Source organism: Crotalus tigris, unplaced genomic scaffold (genome assembly GCF_016545835.1).
Source record: "Crotalus tigris isolate CLP2741 ecotype Arizona unplaced genomic scaffold, ASM1654583v1 scf7180000017611.44802233496:7321179, whole genome shotgun sequence".
Lineage (NCBI taxonomy): Eukaryota > Metazoa > Chordata > Lepidosauria > Squamata > Viperidae > Crotalus > Crotalus tigris.
Genome location: NW_024096511.1, coordinates 5,624,654 through 5,641,655, shown reverse-complemented (window position 1 = coordinate 5,641,655; position 17,002 = coordinate 5,624,654). Strand labels below are relative to the sequence as shown.

General features: G+C 39.7%; 1 protein-coding gene across 2 annotated transcripts in view; it reads left to right on the top strand.

The window, feature by feature from the left end:
• The first annotated feature begins 1,806 nt into the window (after window positions 1-1,806).
• The window catches only part of RSPO3 (R-spondin 3), a 56,274-nt gene continuing 41,078 nt past the window's right edge, over window positions 1,807-17,002 (top strand). Inside the window, exon 1 of one of the 2 annotated variants that reach the window (XM_039325139.1) lies at window positions 1,807-3,133. In XM_039325139.1, coding sequence (XP_039181073.1) covers window positions 3,034-3,133 — 100 coding nt within the window. In that variant the 5' untranslated portion in view covers window positions 1,807-3,033. The remainder of the gene's footprint in view (window positions 3,134-17,002) is intronic. The other variant, XM_039325149.1, reaches the window with a different exon arrangement.

Below are 17,002 nucleotides of genomic sequence, written 5' to 3'. Positions count from 1 at the left end.
CTACCTTACAGAGTTGCTGTTATAGGTAGAAAATAAAATAAAATAAAATATTTACATAAGTAATCTTGTACTCTAGAAGAAAGCCAGGTTATAAACCTAATGAACTGACCAGATACTAGACTGGTCGGCCTTGGTCCCATTTTCAGGGCTGAACTTCTAGTTGTGTTTGCAGGACAAGCATAGAAGTGTAACCTTCTGTCTGCACAAAGAAAGTCAAGATAATGCTTGTGGGTTGGTCATTTTAAGAAAGTAATAAGAAAGTAAATGAAACTCCAAACAATACCAGCTTTGCTATCTTAACAAAATTCTGATAAGTAGATAATTTTACTCAGGGGCCAACTATCTAGGATATCACAGAGAGCAATTATATTATATGAAATTAAACTTGTAACTTCACTTTCTACACATTCTTTGTAACAAACTGAGAAAAGCAGGAAAGTTGTATCTAAAGTGTTTTGCAAATATCACAAATCTGTTTCAATTAAATTATTAAAAAAGATAATTAAAAAGACCATTTTTAAGAGAGAAGGAAAGGGTGTAATAGTAGAAAAAACTGAAAGAGCTGAAGAACCATAAGTTCTTGAAATTGAAAGAGCTGAAGAACCGTAAGAGTAGAACTATATTATGTCAGACAAAGTTAAGAATGATATGGTTAACAGGTTGTGAATGTGGGGAGAGTTAGAGAATCACAACAGAAGCACAAAAAGCAGCAGAATAAATCTGACTCTGGCTTCTCCCTGCTCAAGGAAACCTGCCTAACAAATTCTATCAGAAGAGCAAGAGACAAAAATGTTTGATAAAGATGGATAGGTAGGATTTGTGGAGGTAATAAAACTCATTGACCAGCAACTTAGTTCAGTATCAGTATCAGGCAACCCAGCACAACACTGAGCATTCTCTGCCAACTTGGTTCATATAGAGAAGGAAACTTACAATCTGAAGCTCTAGAAACCCTGAAAATCCATTGAATATCCAAATCATTTGCAATTCTAGTTCCTTGTTTGATTCAGCATTTTGCATTACTTCTAAGATTTGATTTCAAGATTCATTGGAAGGAGAAATTGGACTGAATTTTCTCCAGATCAAACAATCCTTTTGAACATTCACAAAGCCCTATTAAACACAGAGCTGCTTTTCAAACATATGATAAAAACTAAGATGGCAGCTGCTAGAATAAAATGTTAGCCACGTCTCTAGCCGTTATCAAGATTTTATAATTTAAACTGTTTTTGCAAAGGCACTTTTTCTATATTAGGAGGGAGGATGAGTTTCAGTAAGTCACAAAGTCATTAGAACAAATCAATGACCGCTTACTTTTACATTTGCAGAGCAAAGTATCCATTACCCTTATGTTACTATCTGTTCTGCTGCCCCGTGAAATACTTTGCAATGGGTTCAGCTTATTCTCCCTAATCTGAGAGAGAGAGAGAAAATCAACTGTTCTAAGTTATCCTCACATTAGCTGACCGAGCTTCTAGCAGACCATACCGCGGCTTCATTTTCAATCTCCAGATACGGTTGGGAATGATCTCCCCTCTTAAGATATTCTGGAGAGATCCCTGTCACAGCAAAGGAGATAATTCGGAACAAAACAGACCAGGAGCCTGACTTGCTGTATCAGACATTTTCTGTTCTGTTCCCTCCCTCTTTAATTCCTTTTAATGTTGTGCAGGACAAAAGGCGTCTCTGAAACATGAAAGGTCATTCACCACAGCTTCCCCTGTTTGCTGGTCTCAAGTTAAAAACTCGAGTAAGGCTTTCCTCAACGAATATTGTCCTGGACAAGGGGGAGGACGTGGCCCGGGGCGCTCTGTGGAGCCACCACTTCGGAGTCTCCCTCCCGCGAAAGCCAATTCGCCAGGCAGAAGGAGTGGCAAAGGGCGAGCGCGAGGCTCCCGGGCACGCTCGCTCGCTCGCTCGCGCCTCTCCCCTCTTTTCCCCTCCTCGCCCTGCGCCCCTCCCTTCCCCGGCGGGAAGCAGAGCCGCCCGCCCGCCGGCCGCCGATTGGAAGTTCCTCGCCCAAGCTGCCGCGCGTCCTATTGGAGTCGGCTTTCCACAATGCGGGCTTCAAAAATGGCCCTGGGCAGCCGGGGAGGGAAGAGAGGAAGGGAAGCGCTGGCTGGCCGAGACTAGCGAGCGCGGCGCCGAGGCAGTTTATCCCTCCCAGCGGAGTGTCACACGGCCGGCCTTTCGGAGCGGAGGGGATGGTCGCCGATTTTTGGCCTGACTTCGGTGCCGCTGGAATGGAGCCGTTTTTCTAACGGGGCCGCCTCCGTCCAGGGGCAAAGCGCGCCTCCTCAGGGCTAAGTCGGCTTATTCCGCGCGGCTGCCTTTCCTGCCGGAGATGCGGTGAGGAGGCAGGATGTCCGAAGCAGCTCTCGGGACAGCCCTGGGACGCGCTCGGCGCTGAAGGAGGAGGGCCAGCCGGAGCTTTTGGGCTGCTCTTCCGAGGCGCTCGCCTCACCTGCCCAAAGCCCTTCCTCCCCATTCCCCATGTGGGATTCTCTCCGGGAGTCCTTCGACGGGCGTGAGCGCCCGAGCGCCAGGCGAGGAAGCACACCTGCCCATGGAGTTCCCGAATGGGACCGCCGTCCCGTAGCCGGAGCAGAGCGTGAACCCCGAGCAAGCCTGGCTCTCTCCCTCCCACCTTTTTATTAGACCCCCACGTCCCGCTGCCCCCCTCCCAAACCCGTCCCCCTCCTTCGGCAGCATGGTCTCTGCCCTGCGGTCGATCGGGTCTACCGCTCCCCTATCAGGGCTGCTGCCATTCCTCGCCACCCTTTCGACGAGACTGTCAGGAGGAGATCACCGTGGGGGCAGTCGGAAAATACGCTAATCGATCGTCCTCAGCGAGAATTTGCTCCCCCCCCCACTCTCCCCCTCCCCCCTTTTTTTTCTTTTAAAGAAGAAGATCGGGAGCCGTTTCGCAGAGACAGGTATTTCTGCTGCTCTTCCGCACCCTCTTCCCCCTCCCCGCGTCTCCTCCTCCTTCTCCCCAAAGGACACTAGACGAGAACTTTTACAGGGTTTACTATGCAATTGCGACTGGTTTCTTGGTTCTTTATCACTTGGAACTTAATGGAATACGTTGGCGGCCAGGAGCAACCTTCCAGAGTCCGACGACAGGGAAGAAGTAAGTGCGCCTTTTTCCAGCGCCTCTCTTGAAGCGGGGCTGGACGTCTCGCTCTCCCAGCGGACGCGTTTAGTCTTAAATAAAGATCGAAGCATTCTGCCGCGACGGGTCCGCTGCTACGATGTTTATTTAGGCTTCTGTAGTGAAGAATCACTGTTAACGTTCAGTGTGGCCGCTGTGCCAGGTAAAGACGCCTGGGACTGCAGCGTCTCTTTGCCGGGCAGAGCGATCCTATAAATACACCGAAGCAAGTGTAGTGGTGGGATTTGATGTGGAGGAAGTGGTAGGAACCGAGACAGGTTTTTCAGGAGACTTGCTTCCAAGTAAGTACGTTTATGACTGTGATGCCTGAATCTTGTTGAACTAGTGGAACAAAGCCTACCGACTGCAGTAAATTTGAAAAATGGAATTCGCGGTATGGTCTGCGAAGGAAAAAGCTTTTCTCGTCCTTTCTTTGTTCGTCAAAAGCTTAGAAACGACCCAGACGAAGTTTGATTAACGAAAGCTTAACCTCTTCCTTATGTATTAGTCTACCGCTTTCCTCTACTCTAGCTGGTGTATCATTCGGGATCCGGGAAGTCTTACTGTGCCCCACACCCAATTATAGGATGTGTGGCTGATTAGCTTCTGCTCCCGATGCAACGGAGCACTGGTGAGGCCCAGCTGGGATCCAGCAAGTGCCTGCTGATTCTTTTGCGGAGCTATTGAAACGAGGTCTGTCTTCCTTCCGAAGCTCCTAGTGGTAAACTGGTGTCCGATTTGTCAAATGGTTAGGTGCTATAGCCAGTAAAAACGAAAAGAGAGAGAAAGACAGACAGACAGACAGACACATTGGAGATGTATTGGGGGGGGACTCGGAAGGCTTTTCTTGAACTACAACATTGGAATGTTGAAATAAATACCCTAAGAGAAGATTCTTGTCAAAAATCCACCTCGAGGCTAGAGGAAGGCAAGGATCATCCAATCTATCTCACATCTCTAAGGAAGGAGGATAACTGGTCGGTCTAAAGGTCACAAAAATATCCCAAATGAATATTGTGCAACAAACGTAGTTGAGCCACAGCACATAATCATAATTGAGTACTACTGAGCAGTACAATCTCAAAGTTTTCACTGAGAAATAAGTTCAACTTTGTCACATGGAAGTATTTGTAGATTTGTGCCTGATTTCAATAGTATATTTTTATTTATATATCTTAAGTACTGCTGGCTTAATTTTGGCTGGATCTTGCCTTGCTCCTACTCAGAAATATGCAGAGGCCTGGGAACATTGTAGAGACAATGATGGGTGCCCTGTTTCCAAACATAAGCTACATCTAACTTTGGTGTTTCGGTTTAGGATATCAGTAGATGGTGTTGTCTCATGGCTTCGTTTCAAGGCAGTGGATGAGGCAGTCTCAAAACTAAATAAAATATATGACTTAAAAATGTGTCTTAATTGGTTTGTAGTGTTAAGTCAGGTGGAAGAAGAGGATTTAAAAAAAGGTAAGTTCAGAAGAGTAGGACTCAGTTTGGTCTTGCTTTTCATTTTTTGCAATATATTGAGAGATAGTGTTCTTTCGCTCATTATCATCCTCCATTCTGGTATATCCCAACTAGTACAGATTAAAAGTTATGCAGCAGAGGGCTCCAGGTTGGAGAAGGCAGAATTATTTTTTTCTATCTCTCTTGTGAACAACAGCACCACTTTACAGAAAATAAAACAGAAAACAAAGATGTCCATCTGGCCTAGTCCTCCCTCAAGATTTATATTTCTAAGAACTTTCTGAAAGTGTCAGCAAGCCCTCTGGGCCCCGCTTCATCTTCATGAGTATTTCTCCCTCTGCCTTCTGATACTATAGTGAAAGGGGCTGCTTATTTCCCTCTTGCTTAACGTTTCTATTCTGATAGGGAGAGGGAAATGTCAGAACACACAGCAGTCTGTATTCAGGGTTTTTTTTTTTTTTTAAAGTACACTGGGTTATTTCCTAGGTTTTGCCCAACCTTCCCTTTCCCCACCATGGCATGCATATCTCTTGAAAGGCTTCCTTTGTAGAAGTGGACTCTGGAAAAGAAGGCCAGTCTGATTTCACTGAAGGTTCCCTGGAAACATCACTTTTTGCAAGGGATCTTCAGACATTCTACAGTCCAGTGAACTGAGAGAAGGAAAGGTAATCGGGCTTTGACAAACCACCCAGGTGAGATTACCTTGGGCAATGTTTTCTTCAGAGCACCTCCGCTCTTCTGCAGTCTAGCTAGCAAGACTAGTCCCTAGATAGATTTGGTTTCAGAGTTTTTAGACTGAGTTGCTGAAAGGTCGCCAAATGGATGTGGGGGTTCTGCCCCTCTCTCAAACAAAAATAAAACAAATCATATCCTACAGAGTTAAATGTGTCCGATGAAGATATTTAAGTATTTATATGCGTTATATGGTTGCACGCTAGTAAATTCAGTCATCTGTCCAATAGGAAGGATGAAATAAATCAACTTCTTCTGATTTCTCACTTGTTCCTGCTCTTACAGTGGAATGGGGAGTTTATTTTATACTTGCTTGTGGGTTGATTCTGAAAGATGTCCAAATTGGCAGTCAGAAATCAAACACCAGAGTCTACATTTGCAAGGCAAAGTTTTTATCTGCCGTTGTCTTACATACGCTGACTTGCATTGGTACCTTGCTAGCATCCTCTAAAATTGCTGTGCTGATTGATTACAGTGATATTTAGGTAACAGATCTCTATCACTGCCCATCAGTTAAGTTGGCATAGGATTACAGTTTCAGTTTATCCTTGCTTGCAATCAAAGATCAAGGCTTAATAGGAGGACACACAGGCGCAGCTTAGACACTGCAAAAATACCTATATATGAGGTATTGAGATTGAAAAAAAAATATGAACCAAGAAATAGGTTCTTCAGGATCCATGAGGAAGAAAGATACAAAACCAAACTAGTTTCATTTTTCCATTTGCCCAAATGAACTGATAATTATTTAAGAGGGAGGAAGGACTTCCCTGGGCATTACCTACTCAATTCAATTTTCTCCAAGATCTTCCATCTCTCCCTAAATTTTCAGTTGTTTGCATGGAGCTCCAAAACTGTGAGAGGTGCGACCTCTGGTGATTGCTGCAGAAATCCATGCAGTACTCATATACACAAGTCACTCTCCCCTTTGCAGATGTGGGCTTGCTCCTACTTGCAAGTGTGCTCAGAGGCTACAAGGATGAGGTGCTACCTTGAATTCTGTGCAAGTATTTAAAAGGCCTATATTTTGCTTCTATCAATGTTTTGCCTTCAAAAGCAACAATCACAGCCCCTCAACTTGTATTTGAAGACAATGAACATTTGGGTAGATGAGATGATAATAAGATCAGCAGATTTTTAATCAGCATGTTAGATAATTGTTTATCATCTTTACAAACTAATCAGGTAACATAAAATTGTCCACTGTTGGACAAAGATTTGCTTTAAAGGCAGCTACTCCTGTTACTTGGGTTCAGAGCAAAGGGAAGAAAAGCATACAGTGAGAGTAGTTTTGAAAGATAACTAAGAAGAGATTCCATTTAAATTAATGGTGGTAGATGTCCAAAATTAATATTTATCACTCATCAGCTACTGGTCTTTTCTAAATTCAGCAGCACTGCTGGTGAAACACAACAGTTTCAGCATATGAAAATCCTGGAGTTGTGTGTCCTCTATTCTTTTTATTCTTCCATGTAGTATCTGCATCTGCAAGAATATTTGGACAAAGCATACTGGTGAGGAGAATGGAACCTGGGTATGTTTCAAAATTGGCTTTGAATTTAGGATGGGGTTTCTCTCTTTATCCAACTGTAAGCCATCAGTCTTTTTGCACACTGTATATAATAGGTGAGTGCAGGAAGACAGGAAGAGAAAGAGAAATGCACTCACTGTCCACAAGAGTGAGGGGGAAATTGGGGGTGGGGTCGGGTGTGGGCTGCACTGTCCCTTCACTGGACTTCTCCTAGTTTTTGCAACCCTTCCCAAGAGAACAGAATAATTGGATTTGATATTTCCTCCTTTTAAATTAGGCCAATTAAAAAACAACTTTTGAGTTTCAGACTCTGAGGCTTTGGCTTATGGGTGAAGAAACCAGAAAAATAACAAGAGAAAAACAAGTTGTGGTGAAAAGACTGCTGGTATGTGGTCACATTTTCTTCTAGTGGGCAGACTTCATGAGAACCTTAAATTTCCTGTGTAAACCAAAAATGATATTTGGTAATGTTCTTTCCAGAAAACAATGTTCATGTAATCAAATAGTTTATTCATCATGAATAAATTAATGGAATACATTTAAAATGGAAAAAAAATGTTTTTTTTTCCTTTTCTTAAAGAACACAATTTTCTTTTGTAATCAGCCTAATCCTGCTTTGCCCTGCATGAAAGAGAAGTGAAGTAATCACCTTACAGGCATACAGTATTCATATTTAACTTATAAAGTATTTTTCTGTCAGAAAGAAGACACTTATGTTATCATTTCTGTAATGTTTGCTGTATTCGGTTCATCTGAGGATCAGTTGAGGACTAACTTTGAAAAAGTCAGTGATATAACTGCACTGTCAGCAGAAACGCACTTTTTTGGCAGATAAAGCCAATATTTCAGCTGCAATTTATTCAGATAACATATAGCAGACAATAGAAAGATTTAAAGACGTTAGCGATGGAACATTCTGCGTTTTATTTGGGTAACATTTTGTAAGATTAACACAGTTTGAGAATTTAGAAGGATAATAGTATAACAATGAAAGAGCCAAAACACATCTTTTCAGAAATATATTCCATTTAATTCAATAAGTCTTATTTTCTGTCATTTTACACGGAGAAATAATAGTTATATATTAAATAATTTCAAGAGAAGCTCTGTGATAAAATCAGTCAATAAACAGCTTCTTCTGTTTTCTTACTAAGATAGGAATTAGATGAAAAATAAAGAAGCTCAAGAGACATATAACAGACATTTTCCCCAAATCTGTAAACAACAAACAAACCAATACAGAACATAAAAACATTATAGTCTTGAAGTGAAATAATTAATGCAGCTGCTTTTTGTTTGTTGGTTTGCTGCTTTTGTGTGTCTGCGGCCATGCATGTGTTAATTTGCCTGATCTTGAGACTGATTTTTACATGTATTGTAGTAGAAGCATTAAGTAGGATCATTGTAGTAGAAGCATTAAGTAGGATGCAGAATCAGGCTTTGTTTTAGGCTATTATGTCTTTTGATGTTTTGTCTTCTCCTTTTATAGGACATCACTCATGATATCTCATAGTTAAATGGATGGCTATTTTGGAGAAAAAGGGAGGGAAGCACCCCCCTCCCAACCTGTTATATATTATATTTCCAACTGCTCCAACCCATCATTTTTGCTGTCATCCATTCTTTTATATCTCATTTTGTTTTGTTTACTTAATATTATTTACATTGTACATATCTATTTGCAGGCTTCTCATGTATACATTTTTAAAGATTGGTTAGCCATTTGGGAAAGTTAGGAGGTTGAAAACAGACATCCACTATGAATATATGAATATTTTTCATCATTTTTTCCCCTCCCTTCTCTATAAATGTAAGAGCAACCTAAACAATTGGCCAGGACATTACTTGGTTTCTGCTGTACCTGGCCTAGAAATATTTTTTTTAAAAAGGCGAGGGGGGGGGGCTTCTCTACATGCTGGTAGCTATTTCAACAGCATAAATAAGGAAAAGAAACAAGACATTTATATTGAAAAGAGTCCCAAATAAATGTTCTTAGATTTGGGTGGGCAAAACAAATTCCACATTATTCTTCCTATCATAAGGAATCCTTCTCTAACATATCAGAACTATAGTTCTGCACTATCAAGTTTCCTCTGTACTTGTGATCCTCAAGTGGGGTGGGAAACCATGGCCTTTTTATGACTTATGGACTTCAACTCCCAGAATTCTGAAGTACACAAGTCATAAAAGGGCCGTGGTTCCCTACCCCTGATCTGTATGATTATGTACAGATTTTCCTAGCTATACAGGAAGTGACTTAAAACCACAATGTTTTATTTTTTATTATTTATTTATTAGATTTATGTGCCACTCTAAGTGGCTTTCAAACATTAAAACAAATAGATATAAAAATAATAAAACAACAATAAGTAATAAGTGATGAGAAGGAGGGGAGCACAAAGTACACAGGGTGAGGTGGGGGTCTTTTCTTAAGCGCCCTCCCATTGAGGCCCCAGAGCCAGGTCTTCAGGCCTTATGGAAGATCAGAAGAGTGGGTATGGATCTCACCTCAGGGCATACAAAATGGTCCTCCAAAGGGTTGGAGCTGAGACTGGGTATACTGAGATTGCAGTCTCGGTCATTGAGCAAAGCGGTTGTTAACATGACAGCTGTGTGACTGTTTCGTTCAATGAACTGCAATCCTGGTGCGCCTGCTTGTGGTTGTGGTCATTAAGCAGATGGACCTGTCTGCAGAATTCAGCTTCCCTCTATCTGCAGAAGGAAACTGCACTGGATCTTCAGGATCTGAGCTCTAGTTCTCCATTCTGCCAGAGAAGTTTGCTTTCATTCAGTGCATGGATTTGTTGTTATTATTGAAAACAGAAACTAATCAGTTTCTATGGGAGGGAGGGAGGGAGGGAGGGAGGGAGGGAGGGAGGGAGGGAGGAAGGAAGGAAGGAAGGAAGGAAGGAAGGAAGGAAGGAAGGAAGGAAGGAAGGGAAGGAAGGAAGGAAGGAAGGAAGGAAGGAAGGAGCAGTTACAATCTTTTCAGAAAATCATTTGCTTGGGTACTTTTTTTTTACTTTGTGAAACAAAACAACTAAATCGAGACTTCTCCTTTTAGGAAAGGTTATTGGTAGAAAGGCAGTGGAAAATTATCTCGTATCATTTCTCCTAATTTACTATTGATGCTACTGAGAACGTTAGGCAGATATGACCTACTATCAGGAGAAATCTACTGACATTGTCTCTGAGAGAATATCAGTCTCTCCAGTTTCCATAGCATCTCAATCAATCAAACGATTGATATTTCCAAGGCCATGCATACACCATACATACATACATTTAAAATTAAAATAAAACACCCAACCCACCCTCATCACGTATTCAGGAAAGCAACTGATGGTCAATTTTCCTGCCATAAATAATACTGGGCGAGAGGAGAAAAGATGGCAGTGGCTCTATCAATCTCTGCCCTGAAACTGTCTTTCAATAAAAACTTTAATGGCAGTGTGGAAGAGCAGGCTGCAAATAAAATTGCAGGTATCTGGGCAGCCTTTCCTCCCTTCTATCTGAGCCTTCTGTCCAGTGGAAGAATTTGCTGGCTTCTTTTAAAAATCAGAATATTAAGACATAAAAAACAAGATGATACCAAAATATATAAAACAAAGCCAAAATAATTTGTATTATAGCTAGCATGCTAAAAAAAATGGAATAGATCCAAATCTAACTTTGCTCATGATCACATACATCCGCCATGTTTTCTTGGCAACAGCATGGAACTGTTTTTCCATTGCCTTCTTCTGGCATTTTTTTGACTTCTCAGTTCAGCCTGTAGCTTGGTAATTTCCTAGAGGTCTATGTTCCATATTTAATTAGGCCTGAACCTGTTGACCTTCTAAACCCATATAAGTTCCTAATAAGTTTTAAAAGGACAATAGAAGATAAAAACTTTTTAGGTGTGTCTTAACAGATTTCTGTTCTGTTCCTTGTTTATTTATTTCCTTCCTATTTTAATAGATTTTCATATGAAAGATTAGTGCACCAGCTGGAAAGTAATTGTGGATTGGTCTTCATTTGCCACTATGAATTCAGGGCCACCTAACTATGAAGTTAAGACTAGACTGGAAGAATCCCAAGGACCACTAGATGACAGCAAAGAGATACAATAACAGGACTTCTAGATACTTAAGTACCAAATGATTGTCATAGATTATTTCTTTACTATATTCTGATCATTTTCTTTCCTTTCCCTTTTTTTAACTTGGTACCACTGTCTCTTAATATTTGCTTCTCTCTAAGATCACTTCCTTTTCTTCCTGCCTTCCATATACAGTAAGGAAGTAGCCAATTTATATTCTAGTTTTTTTTTAGTACAATATAACTCATTTATGACTTCATCATAAGACCTACACAAAAACTTTAGAACTTGAGAGAATTCATGCCTGAAGGAGACAGGGGAAACAAAAACTAAACAACAACAACAAAAGGAAAAATCTGATTCTTATATGTTGACAGATTTTTACATTTTCCCTAGCTTTCACATCTATTGTCAGGAACATTCTATAGTGAAGTCTGTACTAAGAGTAACTATGTCTCAACTGTAAAATCTTGACCCCCAAGAAACGGCCATAAATAAATATATAAAACTCCAACTCTTTGCTGCCATCTTATGGTCATCCAGATTTTTGCAACCAGATCAGATAGTACTTACTTTAAGTACTCAGTCTTGATCTAGTTATTATAAAAATAAAATCAGAAGAAACAAGAAAAAATATGCCCATTTTTAGTGTGACTAGCAACTAAAAAAATATTTCTAGCTTGGTTACTGAACGCTTGAAAAACAACTGATCATAATTGATGATAAAATTGTAGACAGAAGAATGTTTCAGAGCTGGGAAGGGTTAATATTTTCTTTTAAGCAGTGACACATCTCCTCAAATGTATTCCTGATTTAAAACATTAACAATAATATTTATAATAACTAAAATCTGTAAGCCAATTAAATGGATTTTACCTGGTGTTGAAAACATAAGACAGGTACCTGTCGAGTCTCTATGGAGAATGCATTCCAAAAACAGAGCACCAACTCTAGAATAATCTTATTATGGTTTACCATCTACTTCTGAAAATAGGTTCCCCCTCCCAATCTGCCATGAAAGTTAATGTCTTAGCAGTTGTGTGTATAAGCAATGCTATCTGAATCTATAAAGCAAGACAGTGTAAACATTTTCCAGCCTTGCTTACCATAAGGATTGAACGTGATTCAAAACAAACAAAAATAAAGATAAAAAATGTGGATGAAATCTGGGGAGATGTCATACGATAAGTCACCATTGACTTCCTGTAAAAATTCTCCTTATTTTTTAAAAAATAATATGAAGCCTGTTGTTTCTTGCCACAACAGGCTAGCATAATTATCTATCGAGTGAATTTAATGAGTTCAACAATTATCCATCCAATTGCTAATTCACACTTAACAGTCCTGGTCTGTGAGTTCTCATATTCACCTTCAGGTTAAAGTCCACCTCAGCTATAGAAGCTCATTGTCTGATTTTGGGCTTGTCACTAGGGCTGTCTTGTGTGGACATTGAGTAACATAGATTGATCTGCAACTTCTTAAACAAAGCACTAATTTTCCAGTTGGAAAAATGAAGTCGCATAATCTCAGAGGAGTGATGGCGGTAGAGCAGCTGCTTTAAGCAATTCAGGGCAATACTATTTTGCTCTCAAATCAGAAGTAGCTCTATCTGCCACCTTCTTTCAGACCAACATACCCCAGAGGGTGATTGTTGTGAGAGTAAAATGATGTAGGCCATCTTGAGCTCTTGGAAGAAAAGTAGAATATAAAATTAAACATGACTAAATAAACCTTACCCAATATATACAGAAAGGGAGAAAGACAGACTGATTCACTCATAAAACAGAATGTTTCTCAAAAAGATTGCCTTTTTCTTTCCGATGACTACAATAACATCACTTTTGTCATGAATAACATCACTTTTGTCATGACAGGCCTATAACTTATTGAGAATTAAAAACTAGCTCTATTAAGAATTTGAAGTTTAGGCACTATTCATATAGCTAAACATATCTGACGTTACCTGGCAACACCAGATTCTGTTATACTTTGGAGAGTATTTGAACTGAATCCACATATAAATCACAAATGTAGAATAACTAGCTAATGTAAAAACACCTGCATTGCATCTCTGAATCCCTTTGCACAAATTTAAGCTGGAAAACCGTGACACTTTAATGTAGTTTATGAAATTTATGTGTGTTATCAGCATATTCACTGAACCAACACAATTTATTGAAGAACATGATATTTGATTCCTATCAGCTCTATTGGTCAGAGGAAAGAAAATTAACTATATTCCATGAAGCAAATCTCCCACATAGCAACAGTAAATATTAGTCTATTGCTTCTTCATCAAAGGTACAAATGTCAGAATCTGGAAATATTTTATGACTTGCATTACTCCACCTTGACATTGTTATAATTCATCCATAACATTTTCTCTCATTCCTAAGTTAATGCTTGAAAAAGTTGACTCAACCCTAAAATTACTTAAAATTACTTTAGGTTCATGGAGATTATTGATACAATGTTAATAGTATAAAATACCATAGTTGTCTGCTTAAAGTAAAACAACTGAATCAATAAAATGTTCAAGAAAACTTGTAGAGGATTGCAATATTATGTTGCCAATCTATGCCTGTTTCTCTTTATTAGCTTAACATGCTGCTTCAATCACCAGACGATGCTGAGCAGTTCACAAACCTTATTCAATAACACAACTTTTAAAATGATAAAACTATAATAATAATGACAAAGCAGAAGGAATATCCAACATGCATTCCCCTATCAGAAGGAACCAACCTATCCCTCATATACCTAAATCAGTGGTTCTCAACCTGTGGGTTGGGACCCCATTTGGGGTTGAACAACCATTTCACGGGGGTCGCCAAACAACGCAGTCCGCCATTTTTTTCCCCTTTTCCTTAGCTGTGCTACTCCCTTTTATTCTATTGGCTTTTGAAAGCCAATAGAATAGACTCTCTTGAATAGAATCTAATTCTATTGGCTTTCAAAAGCCAATAAGAATTGTCCAGGCTGTCTCTGCCCTGCTGAGCCCACCAAAAGTCCCATTCTGCAAACGGTGCTGCACCAGTTGAGTAGTCCTTGACTTATGACTGGTTGGGGGTCGCGGCATTAAAAAGGTTGAGAACCACTGACCTAAAAGTTCCTGAAAGAGATTTTTCATGGTTTTACAGAATTACAGAGTAACAGAGTTGGAAAGGACTTAGAAGTCTTCTAGTTCAACCCCCTCCTCAAGCAGGAGACCCTATGCCTTTTCTGGACAAATGGCTATCCGATCTCTTCTTCAAAACCTCCAGTGGTAGTGTACCTACAACTTTTGGAGGCAAACCATTGCATTCATTAATTGTTCTCACTGACAGGAAAGAGATTGGATCTCTCTTTGTTAAGTTTCCATTTCTTGTCTGCTCTCAGGTGCTTTGCAGAATAGGTTAACCGCCTCTTCTTGTGATAATCCCCCAAATATTGGCAGACTACTATCATGTCAACCCTACTTGCCTGAACCGTGAGATGGGCAGCAAATAAATTTGATAAATAAATGTCTTCATTAAACTAGACATTCCCAGTTCCTGTAACCCAGTGTTTCTCAACCTTGACAATTTTAAGGCATGTGGACTTCAACTCCCAGAATTCCACAGCCAGCATTGGAATTCTGGGAGTTGGAATGGCTGTGGAATTCTGGGAGTTGAAGTCCACATGCCTTAAAATTGTCAAGGTTGAGAAACACTGCATGTAATCGTTCATCATACAGTTTAGCCTCCAGTCCCCTAATCATCTTTGTTGCTCTTCTCTGCACTCTTATGGAACCTCAGATGAATAGGGAACAGTAATATTTCCTAGGGTTGCTATTCTAAAAAGGGGGGAATATAACAAAGAATGTGTTTCGCTAAAGTCTCTGTATATGACAGTCTCTAAGAGTAGAGACACAGATTTATCAATTAGGCAAAGGTTACTATGAGAAGAAAGCAGCAAAAAGCTGACAACCAACAGGAATAAACTGTAACTAGCACAGCTCTCAAAGTAATTGTTTTCCATGGTAAACTGACTAGTATTCATAAGTAGATAAACCATTCTGGATTCACTGCAGATTGTAATGCCATTTAAGGGCAGTCCCATGTAGGGGGTGCTGCCGTAGCCCAGATCAAGGCATGAATGACTAAGAGTAGGGTCTCCTAATTCAGAAAAGGCTGTTAATTGGTGTATAAGATGAAACTTTGTAAAGACACTTCTAGGCACACCTGTATTTGTACAGGAACTAAGAGTCCAGGAAGAGCACCAGATTATGGAGCAGTTCTCCCTAACGCTATCTATGACAAAGATGGGATATCACCAGAAACAGAGATCTTCCAAACTCAGCCCTCTGTGCTAAGACTGAATGTGAGCCTGTTTGTCTCATGTGATTCTAACAGCTTCCAAGCATATGACAGAAACTCATTTGCATCTTCTGTTGTGCCTGGATTCAAGAGTTATATGACAGATGTTACTAAGTATGAGAGGATTCTGCCCAAATGAGCACTTCTTTACCTCTGTGCTCTTTGTTGCATTTAGGCTACCTTGTTGTAACTCTGCTTCTCCTCTTTTTTTTTTAACCATTGCCTGATTGCCAAGCATCAGTTGGCCTGCTCTGTAAAAATCCTATATCATTCAAAGCTGTAGTAGCTACATAAAATTTTTATGAAAAGAATTTAAGGTATGAGTAACAGAGAATTATTCAAATACTGTTTTTGGAACATGGGGCAGATGAGGACTCTGATAGTGAGGGTGTTTATTTGTATTTTGTGGCTTTTGTAGTGTAAATACTGAAAAGATAGTTTATAATTAATTCAATTGCATATCGTTGACATTTAGACAAATTACATGCAGTTGATACAAATGTGACAAGGTGGCAGTTATAGTATATCCTGTTGGTTCCTGCCTCAAGGATTTTTTGGAAATACTCCAAGTTTGCAGGGCTCTTGGATTATGTCCTAAAGTATCCCTGTGATTATTTGGAGAGAAATCTGTTTATGTTTAACTGGGCTTACTGCAAGAACACCCAAAAGTAAACTTGTCTAGAACTATAGTGTTGATTTCACAAGAACTCTAGAATTGAAATATTGTGGTTTTTTTTTAAGTATCAGAATAAAAGAGGAGAAATATAATTGACTTGTTAAATGAAATCTACAATTTCAGTGGAAAAAGGATTAAAAATCCCTCATATTTATTTTTACTACAGCAATGCTTCTAAGCTGCTTCTGAAAGCAGGACATTCTTACATTAGATGACTATATAAGGATACATATTAGGAAGTATTGCTTGAACTGAAGCCATAAAATCCAAATAGGTTGCAAAAGCCAACACTGTGTTGGTTCATATTATTCAAGCCTTTTTTTTTTTAAGAGCATTTGCTTAGGAACTCACCCATAAAGTGGGTGTGGTTGAGATTAACATTGACAAAAATCACATTGTAACCAAGGGTTGAAGAAATATGGATCCTCTAAGGTTCCATTAATTTACAGAACTCTCAGAATCCTGAACATTTCATTTTTAACAAACTTTTTTATACCTCAAATGCTAATACAGTAAATTTGCTATTCTTATTTCAATAAAGTGCTGTCATTATGTGTGTATAGTCAGAGCTATGATTTTCCCAGGAATAATGTATGGTTGGGAGAACTGGACAGTAAAGTCTGAGGTCATATAGAGTTGGACATGACTTAATGACTGAATAACAAATCCTGAATAGATGACATATACACAGAAAATCAACACAAGAGCAATGACAGAGGAAGGAGAAATAGAAATGGGATTAATAGGGAAACTATTTGCCATTGTTTCAGTTGCACAGATTTAGGGAATATCTGCACCACTAAGTTTTCCCCATTGGGAGGGGGTGCACCAATAATTTCTACTTGCCCCAGCCCATTCAGAGTGGGCTGAAAGTCATGTTTCCAGTTTTGATTACTTCAAGTATTGCTGTCTAGCTGGCCTACTGTGAGCTTTTTATTATTTATGTATAGGGTCACCTATCTAATGATTCTAGGCAGCTCACAACCTCCATAGCTAAAAACAAAAATACACTTCCCCACAGACACCA